The 20860-nt window shown below is 40.2% G+C and overlaps 1 protein-coding gene across 2 annotated transcripts; it reads right to left on the reverse strand.

Annotated features, from left to right (window-relative positions):
• Nucleotides 1–442: 442 nt before the first annotated feature.
• Nucleotides 443–20608, reverse strand: SLC19A3 (solute carrier family 19 member 3). Of its 2 annotated transcripts, none has more exons than XM_053597505.1 (7): nucleotides 20577–20608; nucleotides 12140–12259; nucleotides 9196–9356; nucleotides 6144–6972; nucleotides 4288–4480; nucleotides 2058–2199; nucleotides 443–1499 (listed from the first exon to the last, which is right to left on the reverse strand). In XM_053597505.1, exons 3-7 carry the CDS (start codon nucleotides 9343–9345, stop codon nucleotides 1353–1355), a joined length of 1461 nt encoding a protein of 486 aa, XP_053453480.1. In that variant the 5' UTR covers nucleotides 9346–9356; nucleotides 12140–12259; nucleotides 20577–20608; the 3' UTR covers nucleotides 443–1352. The 2 variants fall into 2 exon arrangements, with proteins under 2 accessions (XP_053453480.1, XP_053453481.1); XM_053597506.1 differs by having other exon boundaries at nucleotides 1336–1499; nucleotides 4288–4496.
• Between the last annotated feature and the right edge of the window lie 252 nt (nucleotides 20609–20860).

Raw genomic sequence — 20860 nt, forward strand, 5'->3', positions numbered from 1 at the left:
TTCATATGGCACAAACATTGAACACCATGGGAAGCTGACGATGTTCTCATTTCCTATTATTCCACAGCAGGAAATCATTATTAGTAGTTTCATTTGTCCTTCCAGAAAAGTCATATACATCTATAAGCCAATACAGATGTTTTTCTCCTTACCTTTACACAAATAATTTCCTGCATTTGTTATTATTTTGGCCCTTGACTTTTTTCCAGTTAGTATTAGCAATATATTTTAGAGCTCTTTGTATGCTGATATTCATAGATTTTCCTCATTTTTAGCAATTAATGTTATTACAGGTGAACATGTTGAGGAAGCATTCTTTATTCCCAGGATCGGGCTGCTCAATGTATCGTCTACTGAAGTTTCAAAGGACAGATGTGCTCAGAATGTGTTCTAGCTTTCAGCAGAATTCATCAACAAATTAAAAAGACCCTTCAAACTTTTGACACATTTTATTTAGCACAGTTTCTTCCATTTAAAAATTAAATGTATTATACCCCTTCCCACCAGTGTTTTCTTATTTCCAAATACTTCTAGAAACCTCTAGAAATTCCTTAAAAGTTTTCCTATTTTAGACAGATACCATACATTAAACACCTCTCTGGGGTCATGATGGGGAGAAGGTTTATCGCCTCTCTCAGGCCATGGCATTGACGTGAGGGTTACTCCGTGGATATACACGAGTGTCTGGAGCTATCTTTGAGGTAGAGTTTTAACAACAGAAGACAAAATGAAAAATAATCATAAAAAATTAAATGATGATATTATCAAATCATAGCTTATAAATAATGTTGTGTCATCAGAGTGGAAGAGGAGCCCGTAGAAATGGGACCAAACCTTGTAACTCTCTCAGAGATCTGTACTTAAACAGAAATGCATTCACTGGAAAAGAAAATGGACCACATGACAAAAGTGTCTTATGTGTCACCCACTTTGGTAAGATCATCAACCCAGTTAGGATGTCTGTTCATAAAAGGGGAACACCAACTCCAAGATGGCTGGAGTTTTCTTCTGGTTTAATTCCATGCCATTTGCATGTCCTTGCAGGTGAGCAAAACAAGAATTTACCAGTTACGGCCACTCACAGGGCTCCCAATGATTGGATTGCTTAATTGTGATGATGGACCCCATCGACTACATCAAGTTCACCTGGGCACATAGATAACTGGTCTAAAACTGATGTCTTGTCCTGGTTTTGAAAAGGTTCATTGGAATCCAGACTTGCAAAGCATGTCAGCTTATGACAAAACATATTCCATCCATCTCAAAGTCTTGCATTATCATTTAGTGACTTTCAAACCACTGCAGCTTCTGATGTAATACGGTTAGAGCTTTGTTGACATGATGGTATTTCTTCATTCCTCTGGGTGTGGCCCGTCTGGATTCTGACTTATAGCAAAGCTCTGTTCTTTCCTTAGCCATTTGGCTGAGTAGATGATATATGTGCTTCTCATTAGGAAAATTCCAGCAATGACTGCAAAATAACTACCATAAACTAAAAACTGGAGAAAAACAAATAATTAGCCATATTAAAATCTGGCTATCTATGTCAATGATAATATTGATAATATTCGTTTGCTTGAATTATGGGGTAACTAGGACCTAGGATCTTAATATGGGTTATTAAGACTGGATAGTACTCTCTTCTCCTATGTTAGAAGAGTCTTGGCTTTAGAGCAGGTTTCTTGGGTTTAAATCCTCTCTATTGTCATTGATAATGAAAAATACTAAGTCCCATTGATCTCACTATAAGTCTGTGTTTGGAGGTTGGTAGAATGCTGTATATACAATGTATGCAAAAATAAATTTTAGACACTGAGGTTACTTTTTAATTGGCCTTATCCAGGCAAATGTTGACCTAGTTACAATTATTGCTTAAAACCTACTTGCTGTATTACAATATGATAATTAAGGAATTGTGCATTTTAAAGTTTGCTAATCAAGGAATTCAAGAAACTTAAATATTGTTAGTTGTAATGTGGAGCTATATTTCGTGTTATCTAGTTATTCTATATTTCCATCAATGACATTAATAGCAAAACAGAAGTATTGCTGCTTACCTGAATGCTGATTGGCAGGTTGAGCCCTCTTGGATCTACTACAATCACAGTCATGATGGTCTGAATTACCAAGGCAATGAAAGTGTTGATTCCAAACACCAGGGCATAGCGCTCCACACTCAGGTTGACTGCAATCTGAAATCTATCATTAAAGGGCAAATAAGCACTTTATAACACATGTAGAATTCTTATCATTAAAAGATAGATTAGAAATGGAAAAGAAAGCAATGTTTTGTTAACAATACTTCCTGTCTGGGCGGCGCCTGTGGCTCAGTCGGTAAGGCGCCGGCCCCACATACAGAGGGTGGCGGGTTCAAACCCGGCCCCGGCTGAACTGCAACCAAAAAATAGCTGGGCATGGTGGCGGGCTCCTGTCGTCCCAGCTACTCGGGAGGCTGAGGCAAGAGAATTGCTTAAGCCCAGGAGTTGGAAGTTGCTGTGAGCTGTGTGATGCCATGGCACTCTACCCGAAGGGCATAAAGTGACACTCTGTCTCTACAAAAAAAAAAAAAACACAATACTTCCTGTCTAATTGTCCTCCAGTATAGACAAACAGGTAGAGCAGAAAAAGGAGTAAAAACTACCATTAAAGGTTGAATTAAACGTAACATGACAAAATTCCTTCTATCAAATTAGTGCGCCCCAGAAATTAAACATAAATGTTCTAAGTTCTCATAACTTGGGAATATTGGCTTTTATCTGATTTTAGATACTGCCTTTGCAGTGGATTTTAAAAAAAAAATGCAAGCACTACCCAATCTGAGAATTTTTTTGGAGTTATTCATTTTATTTTCAAGTGTCTGTATTGATTGTTTCCACGTTTGATAGGTAGATTACTCTTTAGAAGATTCAGACTATGACTAGTTGTATAATTGAATGAATTTATAGTTAATTTATCTTTTTTTTTTTTTTTTTTTTGCAGTTTCTGGCCTGGGCTGGGTTTGAACCCACCACCTCCGGCATATGGGACTGGCGCCCTACCCCTTTGAGCCACAGGCGCCGCCCTAGTTAATTTATCTTTAATAATTATGTAATTTAAAATGATGCCCCATGATCATATCAATGTACACAACTGCGATTTAATAAAAAATAAAAAAATAATAATAATAAAAAAGAAAGACTGACACATGTGTATTATTTAGAGTTCTTTGAAATGAAGGTAAAGGCTTTGGGGTCTGAATATCTCTTAAATACAAAGAAACATTGTAATCCTACCTTAATAAAATCCTCACAGTAAAATGGAACTCAAGCTACATGAGTCTTATTCATTAAACTGAAACATGTTAGCGAAAAAAAAAAATAAACCTGCCAACTAGTGGACTCATGATCTTTTCCTTCGGTGTTCTGTCAATTGTTCATGACACATTTTTCACAAATTAAAAACAAACAAAACTTATTAAAGCTTTGTCTTTAATTTTTGTCATGCAAATAAAATTCAAATGTTTTTCATCTCCTTTGGTTAAAAGCAAAACATCTTTCCTGTGGTCAGCATTTATATCTGAAACCAAACAGTTTTTAATTGTTTTCTAAAAAGATCCCTGAGAAAAGTAGATGCAAAGATTATAGGAAACTCTAAATTCTAAAAAAAAAACATTTGTTGAAAATGGTTGAAAATTACTTGGCTTCATATATGTAGCGTAAGTGCAGCTAAAAGTTTTTCTGTGATTTTTGTATCTACTTTTATCAGTGTCCAATTTTTTTATAACTTTCCTGAGAATATTCCATGCCACAAAAAAGTTTGAGCCTCGAATTACTCAAGCAACCACATGAAATTAGGCTTAAAATCTAAACCTATGCATTTAAAATCAGATCACATTACTCCTTATTGAGGCAATTGCTAGAAATAAAAAATTCCAAACACGGCCATGTATCATTGTTCTTAATTTATAAAAGCTTTTCTCCTTGAAGATAAATATTAGCAATATTAGGAGGGCATTAAGAGGAAGAGATGGCTTAGAGTTATGTCTAATTTAACAGGAAGTAGTCAACTTTTGTAGAAATGAGTCTTGCTCTTGCTCAGTCTGGTCTTGAATTCCAGAGCTAAAGTGATCCTCCTGCCTTAGTCTCTAGAGTGCTAGGACTATAGGCATTTGTCATTGTGCCCAACCAACATTTAATATTGCATTTGATTAAAATCATTCTGAAGTTCTCAGAGGAACATTAATAATATGGAAAAAAGAGGAGTATGGTTCAGTTTTAGGAGTGGAAAGAAATGGCTGGCAATACTTACACTGCTATGGTTATAAGCAGCATGTAGCTGGACTTGAATGTCAAGTAGCCAGCGTAGCAAGCCCAGATGTTGGCTGTGTAATGCATGAGCAGCAGAGAGCCGGCACTGACCACTGAGAACAGGGCCAGGGCCAACTCTCCCAGAAGATCCCAGTTGACTTTCACGTAACCCACTGCAAAGGCAGCCAGAGCCCCTGAAGAAGAAAAACACTGTGGACAATCAAACATACTTGGTAGGGAGGAAAGATCAACACGCTCTCTTAAAAACCCAGGTCTCAGGTCATTCTAAAAGATAAATATGTTGCTTTCACAAAAGTTGTATCACCCACCTAAAATGTGGATTTATCCTTTTTCTGACCATTTTCTTCTTTTGCCTTTTCTTGTTGCTTCCTATTCTTTTGGTCACTTAGTCATCACACTTTTAGTGTCAACTGTATACCAGGCAGTGTACTATGCAGAGGGGACAGAAAGGTTTCTAAACACAGCAGCCTGTGTCGGGGGGAGTGATACATTAACCCAGCCACTTACTCCAACTTGCTCTGGGAGTAACCTGGCCTATTTGCTTTACACTTACAATTTTTTATTATAAGTCTTTTTCAGTGATAGCTACAAGATGTGTTGCCTTGAGGATTAAATTTTAATTACTTTTAATTAATATTTATTTATCTTAATCTTATTTCCAATCTCCATTGCAAGGTCTTTAGGGTGTGACCGAATTTCCTTGAGGCTTTGCATGAAAAGCCCTATATTGACTTACAGAGTTTAAGAGGTTAAATCACTGGCAGTAATTAGGGTCTGTAATTATTGTTTTCTTTAACAAAATGAAAAGTATTTAGGTTTCAATAACTGTTTTGACAATGATTGATTAACTATCAAACATGTGACCATGAAAGAATCATGACTACAAAGGGGAAGAAAACCCAACTGTTTCCCCCTCTAGAATTTGGAATATAGGAGCAATAATTTCAGAGAAGCTATTTCAGCACAGTCCTGGTTTCCAGGAATTAAACTGAAGCCTCCCAAAAGGGAGATAATAACAAAATGGGGGTCATATGGGTGTTCTGAAACTTCTTGTACATGAGGGCGTGGAGAATTCCCACTTCCTAGAAAATATCTTCAAAGTCTCATAGTAGGATATAAATATTTATCGTAATCTTCAAAGACAGATTTCCCTCTGATACTAGAATCCCAGCTCTCACATTTCTACCCCCCCATTTATTTATTTTTAATTTTTTTGCGGCAAGCATAAAACAAATGTATTGAGGAAGTAAAAGAGAGGCCTATGGAGTAAGAAAGCGCACAAGGCAGGGTCCGTTCACATGGAGAGCTAACAGGCCCCTCCACCATTTAAATCTCCTAAGCAAGTTGCTTTTGAAAATTATTGGTGTATGTTACAGAACTGTTAAAGGTGTTAGCTGGATCAAATCCTTTATTAACAAGACTTCTCAGTGAGAAACTGGAAGCCTTAATTTATTTTCTAAAATAATAAAATCTCCTTACACATATATATATGTCCTTTTTACGTTAAAAATAGTACTGAAAGAAGAGGGCATCTTTTAACACTTGTCCTAATGATAAAATGGAATCTTAGGGTTTGACTAGAATAGGACTGTTTGGTGCCGAGGTCTGAGTTCCTGAGTTACTTCTGTTTAGTGTAATATCATAGTGTATGACAGTGAATGATGTGCCACTAAATAGAAAGTCGTGGTACTCTTATTTTTCCAGGGACTTTTACTCTTGAAAAAGACTACTGTGCTTTCTGAACGGAGCTAATTTACCACCCTGGAGAAGATCAGTACATGAAAACTGACCGTAAGGGGGCAGCCTGTTAAAGGAAGTAAAATGACATTTATTTACCTCCAAATGTTGCAATCGCTTCTACTGCCCCGTTATAGATGGAAGAATCTTGCAACGGTGCCTTGTAATCCCACAGGATCTGAACATAGTTTAAAACCTGGTTAAAACCTGCCGTGGAGAAAGCCCACCACAGGGACCAGTAAAAGAGATATTTCGAGGAGTAACACTCCTTCAGATCTCGAAACCACTGCGTGAAAACTTGCAGAGCCACGGCTTTCGGCGTGGGGCTGCCCGGCGGGCCATCCCCTGGGCTCCCCGGAGAGGCGGATGTTTCCGAGGCGGATTTCTGCTTTCCACCTCCTAAGGTTTCACCTTCGTGAGGCTCCGCTAGCACCACACTCATGCTAGCTGACGTCTTTATCTCTTTGCTGGGTTTTGCGTGAAAAAACATGCTCTTCTTGGGCATTGGTAGAAAAAGTGAGAAAAGGAAGGCTGTGGAGACAGAGACCAGGGATATGACGTTGAGGTAAAAGTACGACAGGTTGGCCAGGGACACCAAGAGCTGGGCCAGCACGGAGGCGGCCGTGTAGGCCACCAGCGTGACGCTGCGACAGTAGCCGCTCACTTTCTGATAGTGCTCCGGGCTGACCACGCTGTAGATGTAGGCGTAGTAGGCCACCTCGGTGGCGGTGACCACGCCGTAGAAGAACTCCACAACCTGCATGGACGCCACTCCTTGGCCAAATAAGAGCAGCAGCCAGGTGGTGATGAAGCTGAGCCCTTGTAAGACGATGACTGGCTTGTAGCGGACGTAATCGGTGAGGACGAACACGGGCAGCAGCAGCGCCAGGTAGGAGTAGGTCCACACGGGAAGGATCTCATTGGTGATCTGCAAGGTGGATGAGCAGCGTGACCCCGCAGCGCCACACTAAGACACCTGTGCCGTGTACCTCGAATCCTATCTCTAATCCAGTATGCTTCGGATTATGGAAAAACATAATCAGAAAACTGATTTTCTGGTAGTGAGTAAGGAAGCAAAAATAGAGTTACAAAGAGTGGAGGTATATCAGAGATATGTAAAGTGGTTAATTTGAAAGTCTTAATTAACATAAGAAACTGGAAGCCACAGATAGATAACTGAAAACTTGTGTGTGCAGTAAACATTGTTACTCACTATTTGAAAAAAATAAAAATAGGGCGGCGCCTGTGGTTCAGTGGTTAGGGTGCCGGCCCCATATACCGAGGGTGGCAGGTTCAAACCCAGCCCCGGCCAGACTGCAATAAAAAAAAATAGCCGGGCGTTGTGGCGGGCGCCTGTGGTCCCAGCTACTCGGGAGGCTGAGGCAGGAGAATTGCCTAAGCCCAGGAACTGGAGGTTGCTGTGAGCTGTGTGACGCCACAGCACTCTACCGAGGGCGATAAAGTGAGACTCCGTCTCTACAAAAAAAAGAAAAAAATAAAAATAAACTACACTTATGTATTTGAGGAATGAAAAAAAAACAAAGAAAACTGATTTTCAAGGAAATTACTAAGAAAAGATAGTCTCTTTCCCCATTGGAAAATAACCAACCAATTTTTATACTCATAAGTATGTATAAATATGTATCCCAGTAGAAGAGGAATATGCTGGGCTTAACAGGAGATCTGAATAATATATTAAGTTCAAATGGTTTTCCAGTTGAGTGAATTAGTTAAAAACTGTTCAGACCCTTCTGGGTTTTAGTTTCGTAAAAATACTATTCCCTTCTTGTTCAAAGATTAACATTAGATAAATAGACTGCAATGTTAAAAGAATCTGACTGCCTTTATCTTTATTTGACCCATCATTATGTCAAAAATGTCAGCCCTTCCACAGTCCGGGAAGATACTTGACAATAGGAAAAGAGTAACTTTGCTGATTTACGGAGTAGGAACAGGTGAGCTTTTCACTTCTTTCCCGGAATAATGTGGCGGGCTCCCAGTCCTTTCCCCCCATAATTCTACTAACTTGTCTGCACTTATATGATTCTGGCATCCATTTAATATGGACAAACTTGTGGATTTACTTAGAAGGGCACAAGATTTCAGTGTTCATGGAAAGGAAGAACTGAAGAAGTTGTTGATTTCACTTTTCATTGAAAGGAAGCACTAAAGAAGTTGTTGATCTGTGGGGCACGATGGGTGAGCACAGCTGCCTCTCAAATCACACAACTTGTGCTCACCACTGACACCTGGGTTCCCGAGGCTGCTGGACAAAGCAGGAGGGCATTAAAAATGGCCAGGGGGAATAAGGTGCATCTTGGAGGAAGGGTCTGGTTCACGGTGGTGGCAGATACAAACTCAGTGGGTTCAATGAGCTGAGTCTGGACCTACGCCTGTCCTTTGCTGTCATAATTGTGACCTGAGAAATTCTGAAACTGAGTCATCCCTCTGTGACATTACAGAGGGATGTTACTATCTTAATAACTTGCCTTTCTGTCTTCGCCATCTCACCACCAAATAAGCCACTCCTAACTAGGCGAGCAGGTGAAGCCACATACTTCAGACACAGTGTTTTCATGGCTATGGCTGGAGGGTGTAAGATTAGCCCAAGGTAATTTTGCAGCTGGGTCAGCGTGTTTTCTGTTGGACTTGTAAGAAAAAGAGGTAGATCTTTTAAATAAGAGAATTTGGCCTTCAGGGAAGGAGGCAAGGGCTGGGAGATAAAGCTGTGAATGCCTTGCCTGCGGGTAAATAGTTTTTTAAGACTGAGTGTCCTAAAGAGACCTCACAATTCTTTATACGATCTTGCTTCTCCCTCAGCAGCCTGACAGTTTATTAGGCTGGATCCTGGCCGAGGTGTTATTTTAGGATTAGCGTAATCTATCAATGGAGAACTAAAAGCTTTTTATGCAGTAAGACGAATGCTAGGACTCCATACCAGTTAAAATATTTGTTACACATGTAAAGGGTTTTAGGTGCCCAGTTTAGCAAATGTGAAGAGCAAAGAGTAGTTTGAACAGTTGGATTACAAGACATGTGCTATGAAACGGCACATGTGTTCATCTTATTTCAGTTGAATGAAGCCCTCGAGGTCCTTGTTCAAGTCCTACAAAAATGAACCACATTTAGATACATGTGCTTATTCACTCACCTCTTCAGTGGTCAGGTTTTTATTTGGTCCAGATAAATATGGGATAAGGAATGGTTCCGAAGGTCTCATCATGGAGAAAAACCCAAATAAGCAGAGAATCACAGTGGGGTAAATCCAGGAGTTGCTTGGTGAAGATATGTAACAATCCATGGCTGATCAAACTGGGAAAACAATAAATAATTAAGTGACGTTTATTCCTTTTGGCATATTTAATATAATACAAAAAAACCCAATTACCTCTGACTGTTTTATGTCAGGAAAATGTTTTATTCATCTGCAGCTGAAGCAGAAAGGAAAGTTATGAATAATATTTCTTAGGAGCCAGTCAAACTGTCCATTGTCAATGAACTTCTGACTTAACGATTGCTGGGGGCAGAGTCAGGCTTTGTTAGTGCTCCTCGTGACAAACATGGTAATGAGTAACTGCTGATAAATGGTAACCAAGAGACCAATGAGTGCTTGAAAGTAAACAAACACTGACTAATAAGTTATTGGTGTACATGTGGTGGGCAAAGTATAGTTTCCAACTGAAGACAGATGGGGTATTCAAATTTCTAGTATCTGTGCACTGCACTTTGCACTGATTCTGAAATCTTCAACACTTCAAATGGCATTTGTTTATTTATGCATTTATCTCTCCCTTGACTGGCATTGTGCTGGACGTATAATGGACATCTTAAATAATTTGGTTTCCAATCTTCCTTTAAATTTTATTTATTTATTTATTTATTTGAGATAGAGCCTCAAGCTGTCACCCTGGGTAGAGTGCCATGGTGTCACAGCTTACAGCAACCTGCAACTCCTGGGCTTAAGCGATTCTATTGCCTCAGCCTCCTCAAGTAGCTGGGATCACAGGTGCCCGCTATAATGCCTGGCTATTTTTTGGTTCCAGTTGTTATTGTTGTTTGGCAGGCCTGGGCTGGATTTGAACTCATCAGCACTGGTGTATGTGGCTGGCACCTTAGCCGCTTGAGCCACAGGCATGTGGCCTTCCTTTAAATTTATAATTCTCAGTTAAAAACTGGATAAACATTTGAGTTATTATTATTTCCATTTTCACCCCTCCCCCAGTGCTGATCATGTTGTAAATGAAACTTCTTAAGACTATTCTTAAACTGTTATTTCCCTTTTAACTATGACTAGGCCCATTACTTCTCTAAGCCTGAAGTTTCACATCACTCAATGAAGGCAGAAACTAACTAGTGGTACATACTTTGTGCTGACGTAGAAATTGCTGAAAATTCAAGCTTTAGCTGGGTGTAGGGTTGTATGTCTGGAATCCCAGACATGGGAGGCTTAGACAAGAGGATGGGTTGAGCCCAGGAGTTGAGGTGGCAATGAACTCTGATGACAACATTGAACTCTAGCCTGGGCAATACAGCAAGACCCATCTCTAAAGAAAAAAGAAATTCAAGCCTTGGACATAGAGCACAAAAGAAGATCTCATTTATCATTCACAAAGAAAGGCAATCAACCTTATTTTGTGGTGCTTATATTTGAAAACATCTTGCTTTTTCATGTGAATTATAATACAATGTTCAGGAAATACAAGAAAATTCACTCTCATGTCTTCACATTTTAGATTAAGCTTTACTTTGTTGTGAAGCTTTACATTTTTGGTGGTCTTGAATGTGGTTAGCTTTTCTGAGATAATTTATAGGAGAGAAATTAACCTGCTATGAGTATGATGCTTTTCTGCCTATTATCTCTTTAAATCCTCAAAATAACTATAAAATATATATTGTTTCCCCAAATTCCCAGGTGAGCATATGGAAGATCCAAGATGTCCAACAACTGGTTTCAAACCACAAGGTCAAGATTTGAGTCTGGGACCCTGTGTCATTCTGGTGGCCCTTCCCCCTCAGCTGCTGCCATTAACCTAATGATAACCCCTATCCACAGGCTGGGAAGAAAGTACTTTCATAAACACATTTGCACTTAGGACGGTGGCTTCATGTACAGAGCTTCTACAGGCAATTAGAGTTTGAAAGTAGGCCAGAGAGAAGGAAAGGGGATGCTTATCCCAGGAGAGTTAGTTACCTGGTGGAATGCCAGGTATCCAGTTGGAGGGACTTTGCTAGGGGCAGGGAAGGTGGGAGGGACTTACTGGATCACAACATGGCTTGCCACCACCTTAGCTTTCACAGGTGGCCCCAGACAATTGCATAATTCCCCTGGTAAGTTAAATGAGGTAAGCTCTGCGTCCGTTTGTGTCTACAAAGCCGTTCATTAAGTAGCACAGACACAACGGAGATGAGATTTGGGAACTGGAATTACAGTAACAGTGAGTGACGCTGACAATGTGGAAATTCTACCAAGGGCAAATTGGAGTTGATAGTTCTCCACTTACTTCCTCAGCCCAGGAAAAGGGCTTTCTCTTCTTCCTGGAATGCTGCTGGGTTTGCTGGGGTTTTTTTTCTTTGTTATTCATGGTCTTGTAGAAAAGGCTGTCCTGGATAGGCAATTACTGAAGGGTCATCTTGCTGGGGCGGCATCTGTTGACTCGGCATCTAGAGCCCTTCTCTATGCTGACCCTGGATTTGTTCACTGACTCCAAGTCATCATCTTCTCCATGAGTCTCAGAGACTATGCCCCTGGTCCCTGGGCTGCTAACAGTACCCTGGATTATCTACCTCTTCGTCCTCTTACAGTTCTAATACTGCTCCCCAACTCTATTTAGTTGGGAAAGTCAAGCTGAAGAGGAAAACATGTGCCCTACTAAAGTGTAAGCTCCTGGAGGGCGGGGCCATTGTTGGGTTCACTACTTTATCCTAAGCATCTGGAATAGCATGCGACACACAGTCCACACTCAAGGAAGATGCTGAGTGGATTGAGTAAAGAAATGACAATAGCCTACAATGAGTAGAGTGTCAGGAACAGCCAAGGGTCCAGAAGTTGGGGAAGGTCATCTGGTAGCAGGAAGAGGATGAAAGACAAGCCTTACCACTGAGAATAAACACAAGTGCGGTCTGGTTTTCCTGAGTGCACTTCACTTCCTTGCTGTATCAGACAAAGGCCGGGAAGATCCTCAACTGTACAAGGACCTTGCAGTTCACTTGCTCATCTGTAAAATGGGATAAGAACCTGGGTAATGCCAAATTTATTACCTCTCCTGCTGGAGAATCTTGTAACTAAGGGTCTCATTCGCTTCGAAGTCATTATAGATTAGCCATCATCTTTTATTTTTATTTGTTCATTAAGGATATGCTGCTTCTTTTTGTTATCACAACTGTGGCTATAATAATTGAATTACTTAATGTAATCTCTTTCTGTAATTTTTATACTTGGAAAAGTATTTTGATTATTTTGACCACAATGTGAGGTAGAGAAAGGTGGTATTGTCCTCATTTTTTATTAGGTTGTTAAGTATGGAATGTCTACTTTTCCTAAGTACTAAGTCTGACAATTGGTGAATCTGACATTTTACTTTGACACGTCTTGTTGTATTTTTATTGTGAAGGTACACCCTCATTCTTACAAGCAAACATTTTGGCTTGTGATTATCTTTCAAAAAAATTGTTTTCTTTTTTTTTGTGAAACCATGGATAAATAAAACATTCCTGTTAGTTTTGAATATGAGTTCTTTTGTAGAACCAAGGGAGCACAGACAGCTTGAACTATCAACAAAGTGTCTGGGAAAGATGTGGCTAATGAACTCATAGTTTGTCACTGGTTTGAGAAGTTTCATGCTGGTGATTTTAATCTTGAAAATGAGCCCCACAGGTGACCTGAGACCAACGTGAATAATAATGAGCTGAAAGCTGTGAAGAAAATGAATCCACCTCAACTTTTGAGTGAATTAGCAGCAAGGTTTAATGTTATTATTCCAACAATATCAGACCATTTGAAACAAATTGGCAAGGTAAAGAAGCTAGATAAATGGGTTCTGCATGAATTAAATGAGCATCAGAAGAGAAATTGTCTCAAAACTTACCTTTCTTTGCTCTCATGGCATAAAGATAAACAATTTCTACACTGTATTGTTACATGTAATGAAAAAATGGATTATTTTTGACAGTTACAAGCATGTGGCACAATAGTTGGATAAAGTGCTGAAACAAGTCTAAAACCAAATGTTCATCCAAAAAAGCTTATGGGATCTGTTTGGTGTATTATCGTATACTTGCACTTGTAATACCCACTACAGCTTCATGAAGGCTGGTCAATCGATTACAGTGATGTCTTTTGCAGCCAGGTAGACGAAATGTTGAGGATGCTTATGATTAAGCTGCTGAGAATGGTCAATAGAGACTGGCCAGTTCTCTAGCAAGACTACGCTACCTCACAAATCATGCTGCTCAAACTACAGAGGCTCAGCTTAGAAACTCTCTGTCGTCCACCTTATTCACCAGACCTTCCACCAACTGGCTATCACTTCTTCCAAACTTTGGACCACTTCTTGTAAGGAAAAACACTCAATCCTCAACAAGATGTGGAAAAAGCCTTTGTGATTTCAGCATCACTTGCTCTCCAGGCTTCTTTGCTGCTGGCATAAAAAAGCTGCCGTGAAGATGGCAAAACTGTGTTGATGGTGTAAGTGTGCATTTTGATTCATTGTACTGCTTCTTATTTGAGATACAATAAACTAAACTTTTTAGTCAAAATTGGACATTTTGTATTTGGTTTTCACAGTTCATAGATATAAAAGGCTTGGTCTGGGGTTTTGTTGAGTCCACCTTCAGTAATAGTTCCTCTTACCATGTTGAGAGAGTCCGGCTGTATCCTCACAATTCTAATTAGAGCTTATTTTAGAATAGTGTTTTCAGATTGTGAGGTCAAGAAAATTTAGTGGGTTGCAAACAGGATTTTTTTTTTAAATGGTGAAAAAATATTAAATATCAGAGTGCACTGTAGAGTAAGCCTAAGTTTTTTTCTGCAACTTGGGTTTAGGTCAGCAATGTTCACTGTCTTACTGTGGGACACAGCACTAGGTTCGATCCTGCAGAGGCAAGCAAAGTATTGAATGTCTACACGTGTCCCTCACAAGTACACCATGAATATCATTACAGAACACACGTGCTTTCTGGGAGGACCACAACCTTCACAACAAAGTTTCATTCTGGAACATGCTCTTCTTTTACCAGTTCTCCACTTACCATTCCTTTCTGACCCCATAATATTACCCCCCTTAGAAAGTACCCTAAACTTTCCTTCACTTCATTGCTTCTAACTTGAGGATGAGAATTGACTTGATTTTCTGAATTCACACATCAGAAAGCAAGGTGTCTATCTTTCCTCTTCTAAATAAGAACAAAAAGTCCTTGTAAAAGGACTGCCTGAGGCAGTCAGTAATACTCACATTTTACTCATTTGCTCCATTTCCATTTTTTAAGAAAAGGTACAAGTACACAGGTAAGTCAGTGTCTTTTAATCTTTTTTTACCTTGCAGCACACTTGAACTTAAAGTTTCATGGCACACTTAAATTATGTCGATCAAAAAAAAAAATAAGAGAAAAAATATATTTACTGTGTTTTGAACTTCTTTCAAATGTTATTTAATTAATAATCCTTAAAAATTTTGGTGGCATCCCTAAGATCCACTCATATGGCACACCAGTTGATAATTACTGCCATTAGCAGTAGACCAAAAAGAAAAAAAAAGACATTCCCCAAACAAAAATCAGCCTATCAAACTATCATGATTTGAAATATATAGTGAGGAGGATGCTGGAAGTAACAAAAAATACTGAATTCAGCAACTGCTTCTTCTAGCAGCAAGTCAGAGCAGCTAAGTCTACCACAAAGATTGGTGGGCTTGGACACGTGGCAGAGACGTGGCAGTGGGACCAGGCCAGCTGGTAAGGGCAGTGAGCACCTGCCTCCTACCCAGCCGCGGCATGCCAGGTGGAACCCTGGAGTAAAGGGCCCTGGCCACCGGTACCGTAGGGTCACACGACAGAGACACTGACCCAGGCAGCACCTGTGACCTTGAATAAGCCTCCAGGACCACCAATACGCTTGTGCTGGAAGAGACCACCACCGAAATTCCCTTGGAATTAATGCCTTTCTCCTTTTTCTGGTGGGGGAATAATCATTATTTTTCATCTTGTGCTGAAAGCTGCAGCTGTCTCATCGGAAACTCTTCAGTACTCCGCATTCACCCTCACGCTTCTCTCTCTCTCTGTTCTGAGTCCATTTGCAGATATTTCACGTCAGGCCACATGTTTCACTGCTGCTTTCCCTTCTCGGGTGCTGTAGCCTTTTGAAGAATAACCATTCTCTTCTTAGCATATCTAATCCTACTTCACTTTAAAGTGCCCAGATTTTTCTCCCACAAAATTTAAAATTGCTCGTATTTTGGCTATGATCAAGCTAGGCCAGATAACTTTTCATGGTTTTTGTTTTTATCTCTATGGGAGAATATATTTTTATGCAACCTCTTATATCTGTAGTCTCTTGGTATCAGAGTTTGATTACTCTCTCCGCTCCAGTTATTACCATGTGGCTTTTTCCACTTTGAATCACCTCCTTAAATTAATTGTCCTTCGGCCACCCCCTTATTAAGACTTTCCAACTGGCTTCAGGCCCATCTTCTGTTCTACACAAACACTTTAACAATAATTGTAAGCATGTGCATTTACTTGATTCATAATTCCATCTCCAAAATGCCAAAATTTCTTACGTTGACTGCAAGATAAGGTCATTTATCATTCTAATCCTGTGTACAAGGAAAATGATCCTTTGTTTTTTAATGGGAAAAAGAAAAACTACTTCATTTCCGGGATTGCATTTGGAGCTATTTATAAGAGAAAGCTGGAAAGAAACTGCCATATTTCTGTCAATCAGCCTTAACTCGGAGTCATTGTGTAAATTAAACCCTTTCCATAATTGTGCACATAAAAATGTCCATGTATTTGTTCATATTTCCATTGTGGAATCATACTGGAGCTTAGCCAAATTAGGGTCCTGGGTGGATTTCCCAACTAAGGAGCATCCTCGGTTGGTCAGCCTCCTTCATCCACTGACATAGGGTGAACTCTTCTCCACAGCTAAAGTGTTCAGAGTCTTGGGGCTCCCTAAGGTAGGGGACAAGATGGCCTGATGAAAGCAAACAACGCCCCCAAAATCTGGTTTTGCAAAGGTTTCCCACAACTGACAGCCTAGGGGACAAAAGATTGAGTCTGTTGAAAGGAATCTCATTATCAAGTCCTCGTCAATGATTGTTTAGAAGATACTGCTGGAATTAAACCAGATGCCAACCATATAGAAGGAAATGATCTATTAATAGAATCTCATTTCCACCTAATTCCTGGCCACCTCTCTCTAGAAGTGGGCTGGCTTGATTTTCACATTACTCCTCAGATTTTTACTGCAGTCAAATACCTATTTCAAATAGGAGAGCAATAGATTGATGGTTTAAAATAATCGTGAACCTCACAGTCTTTGAATTCCAAAAGATTTGGGCAGCTGAGCAAGAAAGATGATGTTTGCACACAATTTCACTTGCCTCCAAGGCCTAGTGCCTTGCTAAAAATAGATTTGGGGCCAGTCTTTAGTACTGAAGGAGAAAGCAAATGGCTCTTTTCTCTTCTACTCAAACATTCAACATGGTACAAGTCTGTGACGGGATGTATCTGGGGTTTTCTCCCACAGGCAAAACAATTCTCCAGTGGACACGCCAACCTGGTGTCCTATATAACCCAGTTCAGTTCTGACACCATCTACCTAAAGTCAGCACAGCCCTTATAGATTCAGGGCTCAGGCCCACAAGCCTGCCCCGCACCTCAGAGGCCAGTTATAAGCAGTAGGGTGTCACCTATGTTCCTGACTGACACGCTGTAAATCAAGGTTCCTGCTACCTTCTTTTGGGCCTCATCCAATTTGCTGGGATGGCTCACGGAAGTCAGGGAAACATTTATGGTTTTATGTTTATTGGTTTGTTATAAAGGATATTATAGAGGATAGAGAGAACAGTCAGATGAAGGAATAGACAGGGCAAGGCGTGGGTGGAGTGTAGGGCTTTGCTGCCCTCTCTGGTTATGTTGCCCTTGTAGCACCTCCATGAGGAGTTCCTCAACTATCACATGAGTGTTACAGAACTTGATCTCCAGCGTCCCCCTAACTCCCAGGTTTTAGGCTATCTAGGAGTCCACTATAAGCTATCTTTTTTTTTTTGCAATTTATGGTCAGGGTTGGGTTTGAACCCGCCACCTCTGGTATGTGGGGCCCGGAGCCCTACTCCTTTTAGCCACAGGCGCTGCCCCACTATAAGCTATCTTATCAGCATAAACTCAGGTGCTGTTAAAAAGGGCTCATTGTGAACAACAAAAGACTCTCATCACTTAGGAATTTCCAACTATTTTAGCTAAAAGACCAAATATATTTTGTATCATACCACAGTTTTATTTTCCAAAAATCCTGTCTTTCAAGCTTTTAACATTGCTAGAGTCAAGTCTCTCACTAGATAGAAGTAAAGTAAAATTCTGATTACTAAAAACTGAAATGTTTGTTCTTTTAGCTAACATCGGAGTATACTAATTAGTTACTTCTTTAAGTCAACTTATTACTAAAATAAAAGAGAATCTAACATTGAGTGAAACATTCAGATACAGCAAAGAGCTTCAGTTAGCTTAAGAGGTGGCAAGATGGCCTTGGAGGCACAGGGAAGAGATCCCAGAGAATTGCTAAGCAACAATTGCTTTGCTGCCAGATCTGAACGGGAAGGGTTCTACCAAGTTATAGGGAACTATCATGTTTCGGCTGTGACTTCATCTTACTTGAAATGCATTTTATTGATCACTACCTCACTCTATAACCAAAAACTAATTTGACACAATAAACTCTACTACCACAGTATACCATCTAGAAAAACAAACAAACAGATCTTCACAGCCTTGCAATTAGTGAATATTTCATTGAAATGACAAAAGGAACTAACCCCAAGAGATACAAGTGATAAATTGGATTTTATAGAAAAGAATCACATCTGTCATCAAGAGATACCATTAAGAAACCGGAAGGGGAAACCATGGATTTAAGAGAAAATAACCAGAGTAACAATATCTGACAAAAGAATTGTGTCCACAATATAGAAAGCATTCCTACTACTACGAAGTAGCTCTATCACCGACTCAATACTTTAAGTCAACTCCTCCCCTAAAAACGTCACTGAAATGAAATACTCAACGCAACAAAGGTGTGAATGAAGCTCAGATGTTCAGAAGGCAGGCCAGAATAGCTCTGATTTGGTGAGAACCATTGCAAGGGTAGAAACAAGTGATCTTTAAAAGACATGCCTTGTGTTCTGTTTTCTCGTATAAAGGACCACTCCTTTTTACTTGCATGAGACATTTGCTTTATGAATTAAAATCATCTCCTTCCAAATTATGTCTATGCACGCCTATGGTGGGATCAATCTCCTATAAGGTGCAGCAGGGAGGAATATGCCTAACAACACCATACACGTGCTGTGGGCGGTTAGATAGAAAACCAACTGACCAGGTCCAGTCATTGAAATGCAGTGTAGGTATCTGGACAAATGCACAGAGGAAGGGTGGAGGAGAAGGGGGAAAATTTGGAACAATTCTATGAATTCTTCAAGCTAATTTACAACTTTGTAAACTGTAGTCACTGATGGGAATGTGAAATAATTCTTGTCTATAGATACGCAGATAAGTTTTATCCAATGAAGGGATACCACTTGTCCTCTCATTCCATGGAAAGCCAGTTTCAGTATTCCTGATTTCTATTTCACTATTCGCTATTCCTGAACTGTAAATGTACCTGAACTATAAATGTATCCATTTTTTGGATTAGTCTTTGATCTGGTTGTACCAGGCTTTTTTGTTTTGCTATTAATGCAATAAATGAAACCTTTAATAAGTGTTTATTTTCATATCTGAATGAGAGTCATCACTTTACTTTTTCCTGAAAATTATATGTTAATATTGGTAACCACTTATCATGCCTCTAAGCAAATAACCTCTTATTTATTCCACTGAATCTACATGATTTGCTAATACAAGTTGTGAATGCTGAGTCAGCTTTAGTATTTTGACACCTCCTGGCAAATTTTCCCAGCCTTGGGCACATAAAGGGGTGCCTCCTTCCCATTCCTTTTCACAAACTGCAAACTCAGCCAGAGTTGGCAATTATGGCATTCCTAGTCTAGAGACAGTGATTTCAAAAAAGTACACAGTAGATAATTTCGCTGAAACCACCAGCAAGCAGCAAGCCAAATTAAACTTTGACTATTTAATTGAATCACATTTACCATTAAACACTTTGAGAGACCATTGTTAATCTATTACCAGTAATGCTGAAGGAGATTGGTATTTTTGTCTATTTCAGCTACTATCAAGACAATCTGAAGAAAAACATATTTGGAAAGTTAGTTATGTTGTGATTTGTTTTTCATTATGTGCATTAGTGAAAAAATACCTGTGCCTTAGGAGGTGTTTTGCTCTTCTCAATGTTGACAGGAGCAAAACGTGTATGTGAGAGAATTCTTAAAAAGCATCATTTCCCCATTCATTTTCTTTTTTTCTTCTTTCTTTTCTTTTTTTTTTTGAGACAGAGTCTTACTTTGTCAACCTTGGTAGAGTGCAGTGGCATCACAGTTCACAGCAACCTCAGATTCTTGGACTCAAGCGATTCTCTTGACTCAAATTCCCAAGTACCCGGGACTAGAGGTGCCCGCCATAACACCCAACTATTTTTTGTTGCAGTTGTCGTTGTTTAGCTGGTCCAGGATGGACTCGAACCTGCCACCCTCGGTGTAATGTGGCTGGCGCCTTAACCACTGTGCTATGAGCGCCGAGCCTCCTCATTCTTTTTCAAACTTAAAGCACTCCACGAGTTCCAAATTTTTGCACATTTTTACAGTACCAACATCGAATTGATAAATAGATGCCAATCTATTTGAATAATTAGGTATCCTTTCCAGCAGTATTACTGTAAAGTCTGGTTGTATTTTCTTTTGGTTTCAATTAAAGTTGCTCCAGTAGAGCCCAGCTCTCCTAAATCCAAGTTCACCTTTTCTTTTCCTCACTAGGTAGGAACTTTCAGCTATCCCCACATTGGGACTGGGAATTCTGTGCTAAAATTTCTTTTCAGTTAAAATCTGTGAACACAGGGCATAACCACGGGAGTCGTCGGCACTTTACCAGAGTTGTGGTTTTATTTAATCTGCTTTTCCGGATGACTGCAAGTGAGAATTCTAGCCAAACCTACTTGGGCAAGTCCCAGCGCGGCAGGAGAGCCCGCAGCGGGCGCAGCACGCGGACGGCGCGGGCCTTACCCTCCTTTCCTCCGCTCCGCAGGTGATCCAAGGCCCTCCAACCCACCCGGGGGCAGCCCAGAGGCCCACGTCCGAAGTGGGGCGGGGCGAGATGGGATGACGGCGTTTCTTTAACTACTTCACCCGTCGGGGATATTCTTACCCAAATCAAGGGTGTCCGCTCACAAGTGGCCGGCTCAGGATGACCCGGAACCCTCGGCGCTCGGGTAGCTGCAGGCACTAAAGGTAGGGGCGGGGCAGAGAGCCCGCCCGGCTGGGAGGCCACGCCCCTTCATTTGCATATACTGGGCTAACCTGCCCAGACCTTTCAACCAGAGGCGGGAATCCAGTATGCGGGTCAGTTTGTGCCGGCAAACTGGTCGACTCTGTAGCTGAAAGGAGCATTGAAAGTCATATATTGATACTAAATATCAATGTAATAAAGCA

This window comes from Nycticebus coucang, chromosome 7, assembly GCF_027406575.1.
Source record: "Nycticebus coucang isolate mNycCou1 chromosome 7, mNycCou1.pri, whole genome shotgun sequence".
Classification (NCBI taxonomy): Eukaryota; Metazoa; Chordata; class Mammalia; order Primates; family Lorisidae; genus Nycticebus; species Nycticebus coucang.

Coding starts and splice junctions, on each gene's coding strand:
- SLC19A3 (XM_053597505.1), bottom strand. CDS start 9,345: ATGGATTGTTACATATCTTCACCAAGCAACTCCTGGATTTACCCCACT. Junction 6,973..9,195: donor AAAACCTGACCACTGAAGAG/GTGAGTGAATAA, acceptor TCCACCTTGCAG/ATCACCAATGAGATCCTTCC. Junction 4,481..6,143: donor AGCGATTGCAACATTTGGAG/GTAAATAAATGT, acceptor TTTCTTCTTCAG/GGGCTCTGGCTGCCTTTGCA.